The sequence below is a fragment of the Hyperoodon ampullatus genome (assembly GCF_949752795.1).
Source record: "Hyperoodon ampullatus genome assembly, chromosome: 4".
Classification (NCBI taxonomy): domain Eukaryota; kingdom Metazoa; phylum Chordata; class Mammalia; order Artiodactyla; family Ziphiidae; genus Hyperoodon; species Hyperoodon ampullatus.
In genome coordinates, this window is record NC_136917.1 from 6,241,085 (window position 1) to 6,262,860 (window position 21,776).

Genomic DNA, 21,776 nt, shown 5'->3' on the forward strand with positions numbered 1-21,776 from the left:
TCATTTCCACCAACCTTTATTATTTGGCTATAAATTTGATTAAGTTTGGACTCAAGCAACACTTTATGTCAGAGGTTTATGTACAAACAAAATGCTTCAGAACATATATCCATAATAAATATTTATTTCTAAAGGTGGTTAAAAAAGCATTTGAAATCAATTAATCTAACAATGAGTGGCTTGCTTTTAGTGAGAAATAAATCTTTTTAGAAATCTTCTGTTTATCAGAAGAAAATTAGAGAAGCAAAGTGACTAGGAATGGTTTAAGAGATTCTTGATATATTTATGGATATTATGATAGAAAGATACACTTAACCAACAGAATATAAACACTTCCTTTAATTACAGGGACTGAAAGGCATTAGAACTTCCTACCTTAAAACAGTTTAACTTAATGCCCAGTTCCATCACTAGTGTTCATTTGACTTCAGCATCATCTTTCTTATATTTTTAAAGCAGATACAGCTGCATGGTTATGCTTATTGAGAGTTAGGTCCCTGGGGATGGACTATCTGGGACTGAATCCTGATTCCATGCCTCAGTGTGTGACCTTTGCTTAATCTCTTACTCTTATAAGGTTGGCATAATAAAATAAGACAATGAATGTAAGGCACTTAGCACTTAGTAAGTGCTCAACAAATTTTATCTATCTATCTATCAAAAATTGCCACAGGACAATTCACATAAAGTCTCTAATACTTTCAGTTAAGTAGCCTGAAATCACTTGCCAAATGGCTTGGGAGCAAGGAGGGTGATAAATCCCAACAGAGGGGTGTATACATTAGGGAATTCCTAAGTCCACTATTTTGTTTTGGGAAGATCTGGACCTAGAGTAAACTTTGGTTAAATAAATGAATTAAATTAGTGAAGAATCTCCTGACTTCCTGTCATCTGCAAAGCAATCTAGGAGATAAAAGATAACACAGACATAACCCTTGCTTCAAGAAGCATAGCAATCAAGGTTCTTAGATGCAAGCAATAGAAACTGACTTGGGTTAAATTAAATAGAAAGGCATTTATTAAACTGATAATGAACAGCTTATAGAAGACCAGAGACCCAAGTGTGGAAGCTATGCAGTCAAGAAAAATATCAAAAATTATATAGCAGAACTTGTTTAGTGAAGTTATCATTGCCAGCCCCATGGGTAGAGGTAGTGCAGTTCTCATTGTGGACACCTTTGACATGTGTCCTTGAGTACCTCTTCCCATCCACTGCCAAGGCTCCTCCTTTTATTTAGGGTGGAATTTTCCACAGTCACTGGTTCTTACTGCATGGTTTCCAATTCAAAGTTATATAATTGGTAGTGTCTTGGTCTTGCAAGAAGGTGGCTTCTAGTTGCAAGGGAAACTAGAGAATGAGTTTCTGGCTTTTTTAGCTTTTGTTATGGGAGGTGGGTTCTGTCTCATAATGTAGAGGATTTTTCAAACATAGTATTCATACATATACATATATTTATTCCTTTTAAGACTATTTTCCCATTTAGGTTATTACAGAACACTGAGCAGAGTTCCCTGTGCTATACAGCAGGTCCTTGTTGGTTATCTATTTTAAACAGAGCAGTGTGTACATGTCAATCCCAAACTCCTATCTTCTTCAAGCAGACATTCACGTGCTAACCTGTGTGGCCTTTGTAAGTTACACAACTTCCCCAAGACATCATATCTTCATTTGTAAAGAGGAAATAACATTAGTAGCTGCCACATGTGAGATTTAGGTGACATCATGTCTGTATAGACACAATGCCATATCTGGCACAAAGTAAGCATTTAATAAATGGTAGTTACTATTACAGATGATGGTGATCATGACGACAATAAACATAATAATCATGGTAGCAGCTACAGTGGAAATGGCTCAGGGATAGACGGTAGGCTCTGGGGGCCATCACAAAGAGAGAGGTATTTGGTTTGCAGTATTGAAAGCCTACTGAAAGGAACATATCTTCAAGTGCTAACATAGGAAGCCAGGTTCAGGATATGAGAACAGTCAGTCTGAGTTGGATTCACTGGGCTGCAACTATCAAACAAATACAAAATGAGTCTTCTGGAAATGCTTCAGGGAAGGTCTTTGGGTGTATTTATGCCTCTGGCTTCTTAGGTTCACATCAGGTTTCACAAAGTGCTCTCTAGCCTTCACTAAAAATGCTAAGAAAGTCACAAATGTGGCATTTTCACTTAACCAGGATCAAGTATAAAATGAGGTCCAGCCAAGAAGAGACGGTTTTTGTAGGATAACAGCAGTGTTGGCACCTCTCCTGAGCCTAAAGGAAAACCTAGTGAACAAGTTTTTATCCCCTCCCACTATCTTCCCTCCAGGAGATTTGCCATAGAAAAACGTTTAATATACAACATGCACTAAAACTGCATTTTTGGCTCTAATGGGCAATTTCGAAGCAAGAAATAAATGAGCATTAGAACCATCAAAGAAGGTGGCCATGACTCTCAGAAAGGTAAATATTATACAGTGTGAGTTTTTGAGCAGAGACTTACCCAACACTCAGGGTCCTGAGGGACTTAGGAATCATTTAGTTTTTAAGAAAATGATTCACCTTTACAAACCCATAACGCCAATCAGTTTTCTTATAATTGCTCTTTGCTGTTCGTTGAGCTTCAAGCTGAGCTTGGGCCAGCACATTCCTAAACTTCACAGTTGTGCTTACCATGTGGTCAGAGGGGTGAGCAGCTCTTGGGCTCTGAGCTCATTTAATTACCAAGTCAGCTCAATACAGGTGAGGGATGGCAGCCAGTGTGTTCAATTGACAGGGGTTTCACATATTATTTATACTGATGTCTTTTCAATGTTACAGAGCAAAAATCCAATAAGGCATTGTGTCTACTGATAAAATATTTCTCCCCAAATTCTGTATTTAAAACTCTAAATTCCAAAGGTACCTGTTGATTCATGTGGAAGTCTTGATCACTGCCAGCGTAATATAGATAGTCTATCCACACTCTACCCTTTAGGCCAGCAGGTACTATGTAAACATACCCACTTAATAAACTGCTTCACTTTGTACACCATGGCAGAAACAGTCTAATGGTGTGTTCAGGAAAATGAACCAAGCAGGGAGATTTTCACCAGTGAGATTGGCAGATACTAATTTGATAACACTGAATTTTGCTTCTTTGGGGCTTGCCCACTTAGGAATAATAAAATAATGGATTCCTTTGCAATTAAGAAAAGGAATTTCTTATACCTCTTCAATTCTAATGTGCTTGATGTTCCTTTTATATTTCAGCATTTTGGAAATCAGGATATATCTACCAAGAGATGAGTACATTCAATGTGGAATTTTATTATTCTTATTAATGTAATGGTGAATCTTACAACTGATGGTATTTAAGAGAAGAAAATAGTCATGTGCCAGATATTGACATCTTATAAAATAGATATCCTGCATTGCTGTCATACTTGCTCAAAGGCTGACCTACAGTGTATACAATAATTCTAATGCTCCTTAAGTTTTAAGTTCTTTTCTCTTTTAGTCCATTCATTTTACATTAGAAAAAATTCCATATAACCTGTAAGCTGCACAAGATGTCACCACGAATGTAAACCAAGTGTGAAGAAAACTCTCATCCTGAAAGTTGAAATGCATACATTTCCTATAAAACCATATCAAAAAACTTTAAATTTTATATTTTCTATGTTGTAGCTATTCAACTTCTATGGATTTGTTTGTATATTAGTGTTATCAGACTTTTCTGAGATGGTGGAAATGTTCTGTATATTTTCACTGTCTAATGTGGCATAAACATATGGCTACTGAGCACATGTTACATGCCTGGACTGACTGTAGACTGAATTTTTAGTTTAATTTTAATTGATTTACACTTAACATTGAGAGCCGTATATCTATACACACGCATATATAATCATAATTGCATTTAACAATATAGATTTGATCGTACACAAATTATAACATTATTAAAAAAGCAACTAGTAGAATTACGTTCTACAATAGAGAACAGATTAAATAAATTATGGTCCAGCTATATAAGCAATACTAGACACTACAAATTATAAGAGAATATTTCAGAAAATAAGGTATTTGTGATATGCTTGTAAATTTTAAAAATGAGGTTGAAAATTGTATAGGCAGTTAAAAATTACATATGTGTACGAAAAAGGAGAGTTCCAGTTTAAGATGACATATATACCTTTCCCGTCTTACTTGAATCTCATAAATAACTGTAAAAGGAAGGAAGAGTTAAAATCCATAATAGCCCTACAAAATAGGAAAGTATGCCATCAATGGGCCAGTAATTTTGAAAAATGTACAAAAGTTTGGATGTAGGTGAGGTTACACAGATAAAGAAAACCAAGTGGAGAAAGAAGTTTTACATGGGGGCATGCAAAGGAGGGAGCCCATCTCCTCACTAGCATACTAGAGCCATGACTTCACAGTGTGGTCCTCAAACCTGCAGCATTAGTGTGACCAAGGCATTGTGAGAAATGCAAATTCTAAGGCCTCATCCCAGACTCACTAATTTAGAAACCCCAGGGATGGGACCCGACACTCTGTGTTTTAACAAGCCCTCCAGGAGGTTCTCATGCCACTTAAGTCTGAGAACCAGGCCCATAGAGCACGCTTTCTCAACTTTGGCTGTTCATTGTCATCACTCTGGGAGCTTTTAAAATTACTGATTCAGTAGGTCTGTGGTGTGGCCCATTCATTTGGACTTTTAAAAACTTCTCAGGTGATTTCATGTGCAGCAAAGGTGAGAACCTATGTACTGGAGAATTTGCGAACTCAGTTAGGAAACCCAGAGTGGGAACCACATGGAACCACTAGACCAGTCTTCATCTTTCTCCTACAACTGGCTCTGGTGACTGCACTCAAGATAATGTTGGAAGAAGGCTCCCTACACAAAGTGGGGACTGCCTGGATTCCGAGTTTAGATACTAGGCTGAAGAGAGGACCAGAACAGAGCCCCAGATAGCCATCGGCACCTCTATAAATGGAGGGGAAAAAAGCTAGGTGGTAGTACCATCAGTTCCTTCCAGGAGTGAAAGAGTGAAATAATCTAAAGTGCTTAAGCCTCAGATGAGTCTTGGTTACCTGTGAAAGGTCCTAGCATACTGTACGAAAGAGAGAAATTGTCTTTACCATGTAGCACAGGGAACTCGGCTCAATATTCTGTAACAACCTAACTGGGAAAAGAATTTGAAAAAGAATAAATACATGTATATGTATAACTGAATCACTTTGTTGTACACCTGAAACTAACACAACATTGTTAATAAACTATACTCCAATATAAAATAAAAAGCTAAAAAACAAAGAGAGAGGTTGTCTGATCAGCATGCCCAGTTCTCCTCTTGCCCCGGACTTCTCAACGAAGAAGCTGGCTATGCAAACAATCATATAACAGTGCTGGGGAAACTCACATGAGGTCAGAAAACCTCTCTCAGTAACCTGAGCTGATCAAACTACCTGTTTATTTACAAATATAAATAGACTACCAAGATCAGCAGATGTATAAGGGAAACCATCAGCATGAAAAAGAAAGATCAAGATAAACAAACATAAATCATCACAAAAGGAAATAGATGAAGAAAGCAGAAGCAAACTTGTAAAACAGCTTAAACTGATATTTAAATTAAAAAGAACATTCCAAAAGAGAACAAATGACTATGGAAAACTAGTAGTCAAAGCGTAAGGAAGAGGTCCTATAAATTGAAAACATGATTGCCAAAATATAATATTCACTAGTAATAATTTCTTTAGAATAAAAGAAATATTACAAAGTTGAGAGAAAAATATCTAAGAATTTTAGTTCAGAGCCACGAGGGATCCAAGATCAAGCTACTGGGATCCCAGGAGGAAAAAAATAGAGACTATAGAAAGAGAAAATGAAAAATGTAAAAAAAATTTATTTTTACTCTGGGGGAAACAAACTGTAGAGTTCACTATTTTCATTTTTCATACTCAACATCAAGATGCACCTTTTAGTGTAGAGAAAAGGGAACCCTCCTACATGGTTGGTGGGAACGTAAATTGGTGTAGTCACTATGGAAAACAGTATGGACGGTCCAAAAAAACTAAAAATAGAGTTGCCATATGATCCAGCTATCCCACTCCTGGTCATATAACTGGAAAAAAAACTATAATTCAAAAGGATACACGCACCCCTATGTTCATAGCAGCACTATTTACAATAGCCAGGACATGGATACAATCTAAATGTGTATGGACACATGAATGGATAAAGAAGATGTGGTACATATATATAATGGAATATTACTCAGCCATAAAGAAGAATGAAATAATGCCATTTGCAGCAACATATGTGGACCTAGAGATTATCATACTGAATGAAGTAAGTCAGACAGAGAAAGACAAATACCATAGGATATCATCACTTATATGTGGAATCTAAAATATAACACAAATGAACTTATGTATGAAACAGAAACAGATTCACAGAGAGAACAGGCCTGTGGTTGCCAAGGCGGGAGGGGTGGAGGAGGGATGGATTTGGAGTTTGGGATTTGCAGAGGCAAACTATTATACATCGAATGGATAAACAACAAGGTCCTACTGTATAGTATGGGGAGCTATATTCAATATCCTGTAATAAACCATAATGGAAAAGAATATGAAAAAGAATATATATATATATATACGTGTAACTGAATCACTTTGCTACAGAGCAGAAATTAATACAACACTGTAAATCAACTATACTTCAATAAAATAAATTTGAAAAAAAGGTGCACCCTGGATATCCAAGTCACTACTCTACTTTCTAACGGTGGAAGAATTGAAAGGGCGGAAGTCAAAGTCCAGAGATACATGAAGGTCACCAATAATATCTGCCTGAGGTGCCAGATATTCTAAACACACATCCCGGTACTTGTCTATGGTCACATGGGACTAATAATTGTTAAACGAAGATCGCACCTAACAAGATGTCTCCACACCACAAGGAATGGAAGACAAACCTCCTACTTCCACAGTACTAGATAAACTTCAAGAAAATATCAAAACAGGTCAGTGGCTCGATGTGTATACCATGACACCATGGAGCGTTTGCAATGCATTTGCTTTCCCCTTGATAAATAATTATGTCGAAGCCTCACCTGAATGTCACAAGAATATTTTTCTTATTTGAAATAATATGAGGATCACCTGAAATATCTGATAGCTTCATCATTTACCACCACCTCCCCACAGACACAGACACATGCACACATACATTTTCTTCTGTTCTGATACTTCTTAAAGCATTAAGGAGACTGATCAAAAACCTCAAGGGGGTTCTAAGATTATTTAGAAAGATGGGAAAACATGGGGGCCTTAGACTGATTCCTCACAGATGCAACTGTAAAATGTATTCCTGTGAGGAAAACCTAAGAAAAGGAAGATTGCCAGCAACATGGCAACAACAGACTATCAGCAAAACACACACACCATTCTACTTAAAATCTTAGCAAGGATATGATTTTCATCTTTCCTAAATAGCACTGCTCCCAGAGGTATATGCATATGGGAGCTGCATCTTCACATAAACCAGTGATTTCCTAAATGTCCTTTAACTAAAGTCCTACATATTTTTGCTGATGCCAAGTAAACATCAACCCAGAGCTCCCTAGAAATTATATAATCCCACCACTTGCCCAATGTAAGAATTCCTTCTTTCCTAGAAAATGGTTTTACAGCACACAGCAACCTACTGGATTTTTTTAACCAGCTGCAACTGCTACGAACTTTTCTTTCTTTCCTTCTTTTTTTTTTTTTTTAAATATATTCCAGTAAAAAATTGCCTTTTGGCGTCTTTTACCATTAATCTAGTTTTGCCCTTAGGGCAGACATAGTGTGCTCTTTTAAGAGGAAAGTCTGTAGTGATTTGAAAATAGCTATCCTGTTTAAACACTGCCACCCTCCCTCTCCTAGCTTCCCTTCCTCAAGGGAAATATGTCCCTCCTCTACTTTCTTCTACTGGTTCTTCATAATCCGTGGTTTATGTGTCACTCATATTTTAGTTTTCTGATCGCTAAATATCCCTTTTAAAAATGTTGTGCCTCTAACTGAGCACAATATTCCAGGTATAATTTAATAATGATAATAATCATGCTATAATGAGAACAGCTGCTACTGATGGAAATATCAGTACCAAGCATTGTACAAAGATCTCTGTCTTGATTATCTCATTGCCTACAAGGTATTAAAATATTGTACAGATGAGAAACCACAGCTTGAAGAAGCTAAGTGACCTGTTTTGTGAGCTGGAGGAACCCATGCCAGACGGCATCTGTATTCAATGCATGTCTTCTCATCCACCATCCCCCATGAGCTTAAAACCCTATCTCATCACCACTTCCTCTGTGAAAGGTATTTTTAACCTACTGACATACTATAAAGTGTCACTAATTTTCACTTTGGGAGTGGATAAACACAATGCTCTCTTTTTGTTTTCTAAGTTCTTAAAATTCTGTATGTATATCTACTGAAATATTGACCAGCACATAGCATAACCTGGATCCAAAATATTCGCCCTCCGTACATGCAGAGAAAACCATAATCCAAAAGGATACATGCATCCCAATGTTCATTGCAGCACTATTTACAATAGCCAAGATATGGAAGCAACCTAAATGTCCAAAGACAGAGGAGTGGATAAAGAAGATATGGTACATATATACAATGGAATATTACTCAGCCATAAAAAAGAATGAAATAATATCATTTGCAGTAACATGGATGGACCTAGAGACTATCATACTAAGTGAACTAAGTCAGACAGAAAGACAAATATCATATGATATCAGTCATATGTGGAATCTAATTTTTTTTAAAAGATACAAATGAACTTATTTACAAAACAGACTTACAGATATTGAAAACAAACTTATGGTTACCAGAGGGGAAACATGGGGGCCAGGGATAAATCAGGAGCTTGGGATGAACATACACACACTATTATATATAAGATAGATAACCAACAAAGACCTACCATATAGCACAGGGAACTCTACTCAATATTCTGTGATAACCTATATGAGAAAAGAATCTAAAAATGAATGAATATATGTATAACTGAATCACTTTGCTGTACACCTGAAACTAACATAGTGCTGTAAATCAACTATATTCCAATAAAATTAAAATATTAAAAAAATAATAAAAGGATCAAAACCAGCTTAAAATAATACATTCACCCTGTGCCATAGTAAATTTGGATTCACTATCCAAGCTGCTTAAATGTATCCATCTACATTGACTTCTTTAATAAGAATTATTTAGAATGAATCAGTTGAAAAGAAGAGTTTTTATTCCAACAATATCCTAATAGGAAGATGTTTTTATATGATATTCAATTGGAATTTAATAAGATGACAACAAGCACATTTATATTTTCTGCTTCCTAAAGCATGGTGAATATCGCTAGGAAGAAGAGATGCCTGTTCCAACACCCTCACAGGGACCTTTTCATATTTGACCACAGAGGCTTTAGATGTTGAGCAGGTGATGACTGTCTTCTCTGGACCTGCTTAAATGTTAACAAAACCATAAACGGATTATATTTAAAAATGAACTATCCTTTCACTTCATCTAGGTACAGATGTCGAAGAACTATTAAATCTCCCTCTTTGGACTTTGAAGCTAGTTACTAATTCTTTTCCTTTTGGAAGAAGTAAAAGAAATTAATTTGTACTTTATACTGTAGGCACAGCTGGCTGAGACAATCTATGAGGAAGTAGATAGCCCTACAGACAATGAAATTTGCTTGGAAAATAAAATCAAGGGCCAGATGAAGATCTACAAAGGTTGACAAGAGCAATGCTGTGCTTTGGGTCTCTTCTTGGCTGGATTTACTAGATCTCAAAATTAGGGAAGATCTGTGGCAGTGTGGGACTTTTTATATATAATAATCAAAAATTAATGTTATAAAAATAATTATTAATTACTGGTTACTGTTTATTTAGATGTCTACCATGTACCAAGCAAAGTGCTACATTCTTTATCTATATTAGGTTTTTAATCCTCATAAGAACTTCAGGTGGTAGATATTATTATCCCCATTTTATCTGTGAGGAAACCAAGGCTCAGCTAAGTAGGGTGACGTTCTCCATGTCATTCTGGTAGTCAGTGACTATGAGAGGCCAGCAAGAACTGGTTTCTGATGCTGCCACAAAGGGCAGTAGTAGAATTTTTTTTTAAGAGCCTAAAAGGAGATGCCTGACTGGCTGTCTCGGTAAACACTTGGCATAGTCCTATGAAGCTGTCTATGAAAAAGCTGCTGAGAAATTTCTACACTCTCTAATTCACTGTGGATCACACTAAGGCTGAGATTGACCAAAAAATCAACACCCCTCAGAAACAGAGCACTGATCTTATTCTCTGGGATGCTGACACTGTCCAGTCCAAATCACCCAGAGACAGGCTGAAATAAAAACACACAAATGAGAAAAAAAGGAACCTTTGCATTTTGGTAATGTGAGCAGACTGTCAAAGGATCCAGTTGAGAAGATTCCATAGTTTCTTTCAGACAAGCAGCTCACATGTCCCAATTGGAGGACTTGGATATGGAGATGAAGACTGTATAAGACAGCCTTACCCTTCTGAGGAGGGGCGAGGGACCATGTAGTTGATACTGGTATTGAAAAGCTGAACTGGCTCAGCATACAACAGAGGAAACCCCTAACTATTCCCCTTTTAAAGATATGTAATACTCCCCTCACCGTTTTTCCAGCACTTTTCATTCACGAATGAAACATACTAAGTGGCCTTGTAGTATAATGGAATGTTGTGTCTCTGTAACATAATTTGAACTCTATATATTTTTAAAAAGAGATAAGTCGTTGACTTGTCCTAATACTCTTAAATTATATTTGGCAGCATCATACTTTCCAAAGCATCAGCACACCTGGGACAATTTATTGTTTCTTTATTAGAATTCATCTTATTCCTAAACAGCAAAGTTCAAAAGAACTTTATTTATATAGGCTAGCTTGTAACTTTGTCATCATTTGGCGCTTTTAGGGTGGCATTTCCCTAGAAATATAGGTGAGTATTCCAGTATACCTTTTCCAAACTGACTGAAAGATTTAGAGAAACATACAGACATATACATATAAATTATGTGGATAAAGTATGATGTAGCTGACCACACAGGTAACAGAAGCATGTAGGTATAAAGTAAGGAGAACTAGCTCTAAGTGAAAAGAATGGAAGTACCTGGAGATGGATTTCTCCTTTTTATTTTGGCAATTAGGTTTCATTGCCTACATGGTGGTAAATATTATCAGGTCCCCCTTTAGTTCAGCAAATCCCATTAATTCTACAGAGCTTCTCCATCCCTCTAAATTTAAGAAAAGTTATAAAGTAAGCATAGTCCATACTGGCCTTCTAGATTCCTCAGCACTTTATTTCAAGGCTTGCTCTAATCTTCCTTTAAGATCTTAAAGAACTAAATATTTCATCTTGGTAGCACTTTTCACTAATGCAATTTTTATATTCATATATGTGTTATTTAAATAATATCTATCTTCCTCATTATAATAAAGGAGGGCAGAGATACTGTCTTTTTTTGTTCACCATTATGTCTCTAGAGTTTATTACAATACCTGGTATATAATTAGTGCTCAATTAATATTTAATGAATAAATAAATTCTTGAATGAATGAAAGCATAAATGAGTTAACAATAAACGCAATCCTAATATTCTCCTACTCTAAGCTTCCCAGAATCAAGTTATATTATCCTGGAATGGAACCAATATATTAATTGTTGATATGGAGGCAAGATGATAGTGATTTAGTAATGCAACTATTAGTCTCATTTGCATTTGAGAGAGGTAGCAAGGGAAATAAAGAGGGGAAGGAGGGAAGAGAAGAAGGAAGTAAGGAGAAGGGGGGAGGGGAGAGGGAGCAGGAGAATGGATGAATGCCTAGAGTTTGTTTAACAGAAAGAAATGATAAATAAGGTGAAATGTCAGGCATCAACTTCAAAGCTAGTTGTTTAAGGGATAGGACCCTAAATTTATTTCAATATAATTAGTTAACTATGTACTTATAATAATATCACATATGTTACTAATATAACACCATGTTTTATTCTCTATAACAATGATTCACTGTCTGACTAAATACGAATAAACTCCAATTTTTCATAAGGATAGGCTATTTGTTCAATTTTTAGAATACAGACCTTCTGGTTAATCTGGTCCCTACAAAATCAGGGGCTTTACTAAGATAAATCAGCTAACAATTACCATATCAGTATAGAGAAATTGTGCCAATCAGTAGCTGCATAATCTTGGGCAAATCACTTTACTTCTTTGAGTCTGTTTCTCCAGCTGTAAAGACAGAAATATTAATACCTACCTTATAGATTTTAAACTAAAATGCCCACAGGAGACAAAGAAGGTCATTATATAATGATAAAGGGGTCAATTTATCAAGATATAACAATTGTAAATATATATGCAACATTAGAGCACCTTAATATATAAAGCAAATACTAATAGAACTAAAAGGAGAAATAAACAGGAATACAATAATAGTTGGGGACTTTAATACTCCACTCTTAACAATGGTTAGAGCACCCAGACCAAGAATCAATAAGGAAACAGTAGATTTGAACAATGCTGTAGAACAAATGGACCTAAGAGACATATAGAACATTCCACCTGACAGCAACAGAATATACATTCTTCTCAAGCATGCACAGAACATTTTCTAGTATATATTATATGCTAGGTCACAAAACAAGTCTCAAAAAATTCAAGAAGATAGAAATTATATCAAGTATCTTTTCCTGCCACAATGGTATGAAACTGGAAATCAATAACAGGAGGAAAGCTGGAAAATGCACACATATGTGAAATAAAACAACATAATCCTGAACAATCAATGGATAAAAGAATAAATCAAAAGTGAAAAAAAAATTTTTTGAGACAAATGAAACAGAAACACAATGTAACAAAACTTATGGAATGCAAAAAAACTGTTCCAAGGGGCTTCCCTGGTGGCACAGTGGTTGAGAGTCCACCTGCCGATGCAGGGGACACAGGTTCGTGCCCCGGTCCGGGTAGATCCCACATGCCACGGAGCGGCTGGGCCTGTGAGCCATGGTCACTGAGCCTGCGCTTGCGGAGCCTGTGCTCTACAATGGGAGAGGCCACAACAGTGAGAGGCCTGTGTACCGCAAAAAAAAAAAAAAAAAAAAAAAAAAAAAAAAAACTGTTCCAAGAAGAATGTTCATAGCTGTAAACTCATGTATCAAGAAAAACATAAAGTTCTCAAATAAACAAACTAACATACCTTGAGGAACTAGGAAAAGAAGAAAAAACTAGGCCCAAAATTGGCAGAAAGAGGAAATTATAAAGATTAGATCAGAAATAAATAAAATAGAAAACAGGATACCAATGAAAATAGAACAATCATAGAAGATCAAGGAGATTAAGAGTTGGGTATTTGAAAAGATAAACAAAACTGACAAACCTTTAGCTAGACTAAACAAGAAAAAAAAGGGCACAAATAAACAGAATTATTAATGGAAGAGGAGACATTCCATTCCAGCTGATACCACAGAAATACAAAGGGTCATGAGACTACTAGGAACAGTTGTACGCCAATAAATTAATCTAGAAGAAATGGATAAATTACTAGAAACATACAATTTACTAATACTGAGTCATGAAGAAAAAGAAAATATGAACAAACCAATTACAAGTAAGAGATAAGTAAAAAGATTTAACCAGTAATGAAAAACTTCCCAACAAAGAAAAGACCAGAACCAAATGTTTTCACTGGTGAATTTTACCAAGCATTCAAAGAAGAATTAATGCCAATTATTCTTAAACTATTCAAAAAAAAATTAAAGAGAAAGGAATGCTCCCAAACTCACTTTACAAGGCCAGGATTACCCTGACACCAAAGTCAGATTAGGATACTGCAAGAAAAGAAAACTACAGGCTAATATCCTTGATACATATAGCTGCAAAAATCCTCAACAAAATACTAACAAACCAAATTCAACAGCACATTGGAAAAATCATACACCATGAGCAAGTGGGATTCAGCTCTGGGATGCAAGGATGATTCAGCATATGCAAATCAAAACGAAAGGTAAAAATAATACAATTAACTCAATAGATGCAGAAAAAGCATTAAAAAATCAACACTTTTTCCTGATAAAAATCCTTGACAAATTAGGTTAGAAGGAATGTACCTCAATGTAATAAAGTCCATTGTATAACAAGCCCACAGCTCATATCATACTCAATGATGAGAGGCTGAAAGCTTTTCCTCTCAGATCAGAAATAAGGGGGCCCACCCACAACTCCTATTCAACACAGTACTAAAAGTCCTAGCCATAGCAATCAAGCAAGAATAAAAGAAATAAAAGAGATCCAAATTAGAAAGAAAGAAGTAAAACTGTCTCTGTTGGCAGGTGATATGATCTTGCATATAGAAAACCCTAAAGACTGCCCAAAAGCTGCTAGAACAAACTAATTCAATAAAGTTGCAGTATACAAAATTAACATACAAAAATCAGCTGTAATTTTATACACTAACAATAAACTATCTGAAAATGAAATTAAGAAAACAATCCTCTTCACAGGAGCATCAAAAACAATACAATACTTAGAGATAAGGAATGCTTGATCAAGGAGGTTACAGATCTGTACAATGAAATCTATAAAACAATGATGAAAGAAACTAAAGAAGATTCAAATAAATGGAAAGATATCCCATGTTCATGAATCAGAAGAATTAATATTGTTAAAATATCCACCACCCAAAGCCATCTATAGATTCAATGCAATACTTACCAAAATTCCAATGGCAGTTTTTACAGAAATGGAACAAACAATCGTAAAATTTGTATGGAACAAAAGATTCTGAATAGCCAAAGCAATCTGAAACAAGAATAATAAAGCTGGAGGTATCACACTCCTGATTTTAAACTATCCTACAAAACTATAGTAATCAAAACAGTATGGGTCTGTCGTAAAAACAGACACATAGACCAATGAAGCAGAACTGAGAGTCCAGAAATAAACCCTCACATATATGGCCAACTAATATTTGACAAGGGAGTCAAGAATGCTCAATGGAGAAATGATAGTCTCATTCCATGAATGGTGTTGGGAAAACTGGATAACCACATGCAAAAGAATTTGCATCAGGGAAATGCAAATCAGAACCACAATGAACAACCACCTCACACTTGTTAGAATGGCTATCATAAAAAAGACAAGAGATAAGTGCTTGCTAGCTAGGATGTGAAAAACAGGGAATCTTGTACACTGATGATAAGAATGTAAATTAGTATAGTCACTATGGAAAACAGTATGGAAGTTTCTCAAAAAATTAAAACCAGAACTACCATATGATCCAGCAATCCTGCTTCTGGGTACATATCCAAAATAAATTAAATCACTAGCACTAAGAAGTTCCTGTACAACCATGTTCATTGCAACATTCTTTTTGTTTTTAAACTTTTTATTTTATATTGGAGTATAGCCAATGAACAAAGTTGTGACAGCTTCAGGTGCATAGCAAAGTGACTCAGCCATACATATACATGTATCCATTCTCCCCCAAACTCCCCTCCCATCCAGGCTGCCACATGACATTGAGCAGAGTTCCCTGTGCTATACAGTAGGCCCTGGTTTGTTATGCATTTTGAATATAGCAGTGTGTGCATGTCCATCCCAAACTCCCTAACTATCCCTTCCTCCCACCCTTCTGCCCGGTAATCATAAGTTCGTTCTCTAAGTCTATGAGTCTGTTTCTGTTTTGTAAATAAGTTCATTTGTATTATTTTTTTTAGATTCCATATATAATGGCTATCATACAGTATTTCTCTTTCTCTGTCTGACTTACTTCACTCAGTATGACAATCTCTAAGTCCGCCCATGTTGCTGCAAATGGCATTATTTCATTCTTTTTAATGGCTGAGTTATATTCCATTGTATACATGTACCACATCTTCTTTATCCATTCCTCTGTCGATGGACATTTAGGTTGCTTCCATGTCTTGGCTATTGTAAACAGTGCTGCAATGAACACCGGGGTGAGTGCATCCTTTCAGATCATGTTTTCCTCCAGATACATGCCCAGAAGTAGGATTGCAGGGTCATATAGTAGCTCTATTTTTAGTTTTTTAAGGAAATTCCATACTGTTCTCCATAGTGGCTGTATCAATTTACATTCCCACCAACAGTGTAGGAAGGCTCCCTTCTCTCCACACCCTCTCCAGCATTTATTATTTAGAGATTTTTTCATGATAGCTGTTTTGACTGGTGCGAGGTGATATCTCATTGTAGTTTTGACTTGCATTTCTCTAATAATTAGCGATATTAGACATCTTTTCATGTGCCTCTTGCCCATCTGTATGTCTTGTTTGGAGAAGTGTCTATTTAGGTCTTCTGCACATTTTTTGATTGGGTTGTTTGTTCTGATGATATTAAGCCTCATGAGCTATTTTCTCCCAATCTGTGGGTTGTCTTTTTGTTTTCTTTATGGTTGCCTTTGCTGTTCAAAAACTTTTGAGTTTAATCAGGTCTCATTTGTTTATTTTTGTTTTTATTTCCATTATTCTGGGAGATGGATTGAAAAAGATATTGCTGCGATTTATGTCAGAGAGTGTTCTGCCTATGTTTTCCTCTAGGAGTTTTATAGTGTCCAGTCTCACATTTAGGTCTTTAATCTATTTTGAGCTTATTTTTGTGTAAAAGAGTGATCTAATTTCATTTTTTTACTTGTAGCTGTCCAGTTTTTCCCGCACCATTTGTTGAAGAGACTGTCTTTCCACCATTGTGTAGTCTTGCCTTCTTTGTTGTAGATTAACTGATGCAGCATTCTTTATAATAGCCAAGACGTAGAGGCAACCTAAGTGTCTGTTGATGGATGAATGTATAAAGAAGATGTGATACACACACACACACACACACACACACACACACACAGAGAATGGAATATTATTCTTCTATAAAAAGGAAATCCTGCCACTTGTGACAACATGGATGAACCATGAGGGCATTAGGTTAAGTGAAATAAGTCAGAGAGAGGAAGACCAGTTCTGTATGATCTTACTTATATGTGGAATCTAAAAAAATACTGAACTCATAGAAACAGTTAAAGGGTACAAACTTTCATTCATAAGGTGAATAAGATCTGAGCATCTAATCTACAGAATGGTGACTATAGTTAACAATACTGTACAATATACTTAAAGTTTCTAATAGAGTAAATCTTAGAAGTTCTTAACATACACATACACGCACACACACACACACAGGTAACTATATGAAGTGATGGAAGTGTTAACTAACCATATTGTGGTAATCATTTTGCAATACATACACATAACAAATCATCACACCTGTACACCTTAAACTCACACAATGACATATGTCAATTAGATCTCAGAAAAGCTGGAAAAATCTATATTGTTTACCAGGGTAACTGTGAACTGAAATGAGATATGTAAAAGCTCTTTTGTAAAACTTAAACTTTCTAAAAGTCTAAGGAGTTATCATGTTTTTTATAAATTTATTTATTTTTGGTTACGTTGGGTCTTCGTTGCTGCGCGAGGGCTTTCTCTAGTTGTGGTGAGCGGGGGCTACTCTTCGTTGCTGTGCACGGGCTTCTCATTGAGGTGGCTTCTCTTGTTGCAGAGCATGGGCTCTAGGCATGTGGGCTTCAGTAGTTGTGGCATGCGGGTTTCAGTAGTTGTGGCACATGGGCTTAGTTGCCCCGCGGCATGTGGGATCTTCCGGACCAGGGCTCCAACCTGTGTCTCCTGCATTGGCAGGTGGATTCTTAACCACTGCGTCACCAGGGAAGTCCAGGAGTTATCATGTTAATTTTTAAATATTCATGTCAAAAAGAATATTCATGTCAGAATTATACTTTAATTACATGGAACACTTGGATGCTGCCTGTGTCCTTAGTCATCATCGGTTCTTCAAAATAAAAAGGCCTTGTTTACTACTATGAGGGTTGTGAAAGGCGCAAGTGACATAACATCAGTGCAAGTGCTTTAACCATGTACAATTATGATTATTTAAAATTCCAGTCAAATTCTACCACAAAAAAATGCTCTTACCACAAAAATTCATTAGTAGTACACAGCAACATACTTTTTTCAAAATATCCTTACATCAGCGATTTGAAACAACCAAAGAATTTGAACTTTGAAGAACATTATTCTCTAAACTGTGTCATGAGTTACATAAATGCAAAGTTATCTGAGAGATCTCTACATAAAAATAATCATCAAAATCCCTTGGACCAATTTCATTAAATAGTTCTTTATGGCAAAGATCTAATGTGAAAATAATGATGATTTGGAAATACAAGTATGCAATCAGGTTCTTCAAAAAGTGCATATAAATTTAATTATCCCTCGAAACTATTTTTTGAAATGGGCAAATATACCAGCAACGTGTCATAAATGCAGTATTTCTGCTCAGAGCAGTGATTTAGAGTTTCATGGCTCGCCAAGGCTAGAGTTCCTCCCAAAGACTGAGAGTATCCACAAAGCAGTCAAGCTAGTCATTATCTAGAATGCTGGATATAAAATCATCAGCTTCCAATTGTTTGATAGGATTAAATAGGAAAACATTGCAAAGAATTGAGAGAGAAAAAGGATTTGAAATCCTACTCCACCTCAAACGACCTCTCTGTGTGACCTCTGAAAAGGAAATGGGTTATGAAATAGACGCTTTAGCCCAGTCAACAGGGTAGGTGACTGAATCGTCAAGAAGGATGCTGAAACTGTGGCCTAGAAAAGCACCAACATTGTAAAACAGGTCAGCACAGGAAAGAGAATAAAAAAACACATACACCACTTTTGCTCATCATATGCCCTTCAGCAAGAATATAAAATAAATTTGAAACAATGAAAATAGTCCCTCAAAATAAAAAACATTCCACCAATCCACACTCTATGAATGTTTTAACTAATCCAGAGGCCACTTTTACTCTGAAATAAATTGCAGAGATAACATTTGTGAAAGGCAAAGGCAATAAGGACATCCCGTGTTATGCTGCTATCTCCACCTATTTTTCCAAGCCTGTTGCAGGTATTTGCACCAATTCCATATAATAAATTCCTGAAATAGCCCTTGGTCTCCTTCCAGACTCTTGGTATCTTCCTTTTATTGCTAGATTACTGCTTCCCTACACATCCCTCCCAGGGACTTAGGGATGACAGTAAGAGGGTGGCCGCATGACTGAGGGAAGACACTGTGAGCACCTCCCTCCACCAAATTTGGCACACTAGCACAACCTTTGCAGGACTTGTGGTCTGGATGTGAACCAGGGTAGGAGACCTTTGCCCAAGGAGAACCTTAAAGCCAAGTTCAGTCAAACTGGATTGTCAGAAAAACTTACAGCTTTCAATTTCCAAGGTGCAGTTTTGTTCATCCAGTGGGTACCGCCTCAGGTCCATCATGCAGGCAGCTGTGGTTGTGATTCTAGAAGAGAAATATCAATGATACATGCTGTTAGCTGGTCCGTGACTGAGCTGGAAAAATTAAATCTAAGTCTCAAAGAAGACAGCACTGGGCCTATAGGAGACTGATTTAGCATAAACTCTAACAAAAAGAAAAAGAGTGCTACAACTTTGGATAACCATTTTCCTTGATGAGCCTCATGATGCTTTGTAAATTAAACAGAGGGGACTAAATCAGTATTCTCCCAAGATGTGGTCCATTACCTACGTGGTACCCAAATCACCTGGGAACGTTTGTTAAACAGGCAGTTCCCATTCTCCAGAAGGTCTTGGGGGTGGGATGAGGCCGTCCCAGGACTCCAGTTTACAAGCATCAAAGGTGATTGAGAAAACCAATATGGATATTACTCTTGCACTCACATTTGTTTTCTCCTCCCCTTCTCAAGACCCTAAAATCAAACCTTCCAACAATCATGGCTTTGGTCCATCATTTTTGACCTTTCTATACATAGTGTGGTGCTTTGCAAGTGTATTAGTATAACACACAATATGCCTTTCATCTGTCACCTGATTTGCTCTGTCCTGAATAATCTGATATTCTCAAGGCCTGTTGGAGAGCTTCCTCCTATCGGTTGGCAGAGTTATTTATTTAGGACACACTGTACCTTTATTAATTTATCAGGGAGAAATGAATATGTCTCTTTAATGTCTTTATATTTCTCTGTCACCATTTTTCACTAATCTCACTTTTCACTAAATGAAGGCCTGCTAGAAAGAGCCAAAAAACATACAGCCCTAAATGATTTATCAATTTGGTTTCTGATCAATAAGGCAGCACAATGTTATGAAAAAGCAGAAGTTTTAAAACACAACAGATATAGGTTTGGATTCTAATTCTGCCTCACTAACTGTGATTCACATCCAGATGGTTAATATCTCCTAACCAACCTTAGTTTCTTTGTCTGTAAAAAGGGGGCATTCTTAACAACAACAGTAATGATAGCTTAACAGAGTTTCTGTATGAACTAATAGAATAATTTATGTAAAGAATATAAAAGAGTCCCTACACATAATAGGCCCTTCATATCTGCTGAAAAAAACTAAGAGGAGGGGCTTCCCTGGTGGCGCAGTGGTTGAGAGTCCACCCGCCGATGCAGGGGACACGGGTTCGTGCCCCGGTCCGGGAAGATTCCACATGCTGTGGAGCGGCTGGGCCCGTGAGCCATGGCCGCTGAGCCTGCACGTCTGGAGCCTGTGCTCCGCAACGGGAGAGGCCATAACAGTGAGAGGCCCACGTACCACAAAAAAAAAAAACTAAGAGGAGAAACTGATGTTAAATTTGACCAGCTTTGGCTTACTCTGCTCCTAGAGGTACTATACTGTGTGTTGGAAACAGAGATCCAGCTTGGGAGAAACAATCCATAGGTAGACCTTTTTCATTAGAAGGTCTTGGGCAGAGCTTAGACAAGTAGTCCAGGTGGACTGAATCTCTGAAATTCCTTAGTTAGGTGTGAGAGTCCTATTCCTCAGTTGTAGGATGGAAATACCTAAATGACTTAATGTAAGTAGTTCATGCCTCTTTAGTTTGATTACTTCTTCATTAAGGCTTGTGCTTTGTTAATTTTTGTTTTCCTCTTTAGGGATAAGTGAGCATCCTAGGGGTGATGTTCATCCTGGGTTCCTTGCTCTCGGTCACCAGGAGATGGCTACTCTGCCTCAACTCCTTTCCGCCTCCACTGCCTTCCTCAGTGTCTATGGTCCCACTGCCTCACTTCCATGTTACTATAGTATCTTGGTCTCCTAGCCTCTCCATTTGCCTCCCTACTAACTATAATTCATACAACAGTCAGATGTTTTAAAACCATAGATCAGATTTTATCCCTCCTCTTTAAAATTTTCAGTGGCTCTTCCAAAAACTCCAGTCTTGGCTATGGCCTATTGTGCCCTGAATAATCTCACCCTTCTCTCCGAATATTTTCTCATACCAAGTCCTCACTCACTATTTCCAGCCTTCACATTTATTCTCTCTGCCTAGAACATGTGTCCCCCCTGATACTCACAGAGCTTTTTTTCCGATCCTTTAGCTCAAAAATCAACTTCTCTGAAAGGCCTTTCCTAAGCAGCCCACCCAAAGTGGCTGCCTTAACTAATGCTCCATCTTAGCTGTTCATTTCCTTCAAGGAATTACTACAATCTGAAATTATCTTGCTTATTTCTTTTCTTGTAAGAACTATCTTTCCCAGTAAAATTTAAGCTGTTTAAAGACACAGACTTTTTTCTATTTACTGTAAGGGAATCAAAAAGTATCTGTTGAAAGGATAAATACATGAATTATACAGAGTCAAGCAGTTGGTT

At 36.8% G+C, this 21,776-nt stretch overlaps 1 protein-coding gene across 2 annotated transcripts in view; it reads right to left on the reverse strand.

Moving 5' to 3' along the window:
• Nucleotides 1–21,776, reverse strand: part of GABRB2 (gamma-aminobutyric acid type A receptor subunit beta2) — a gene marked incomplete at both ends in the record, with an annotated part of 285,391 nt that overhangs the window by 128,981 nt on the left and 134,634 nt on the right. For both annotated transcript variants that reach the window (XM_079702368.1, XM_079702367.1), the window contains one exon: nucleotides 19,361–19,443. In XM_079702368.1, the coding sequence (XP_079558494.1) occupies nucleotides 19,361–19,443 (83 nt within the window). The remainder of the gene's footprint in view (nucleotides 1–19,360; nucleotides 19,444–21,776) is intronic.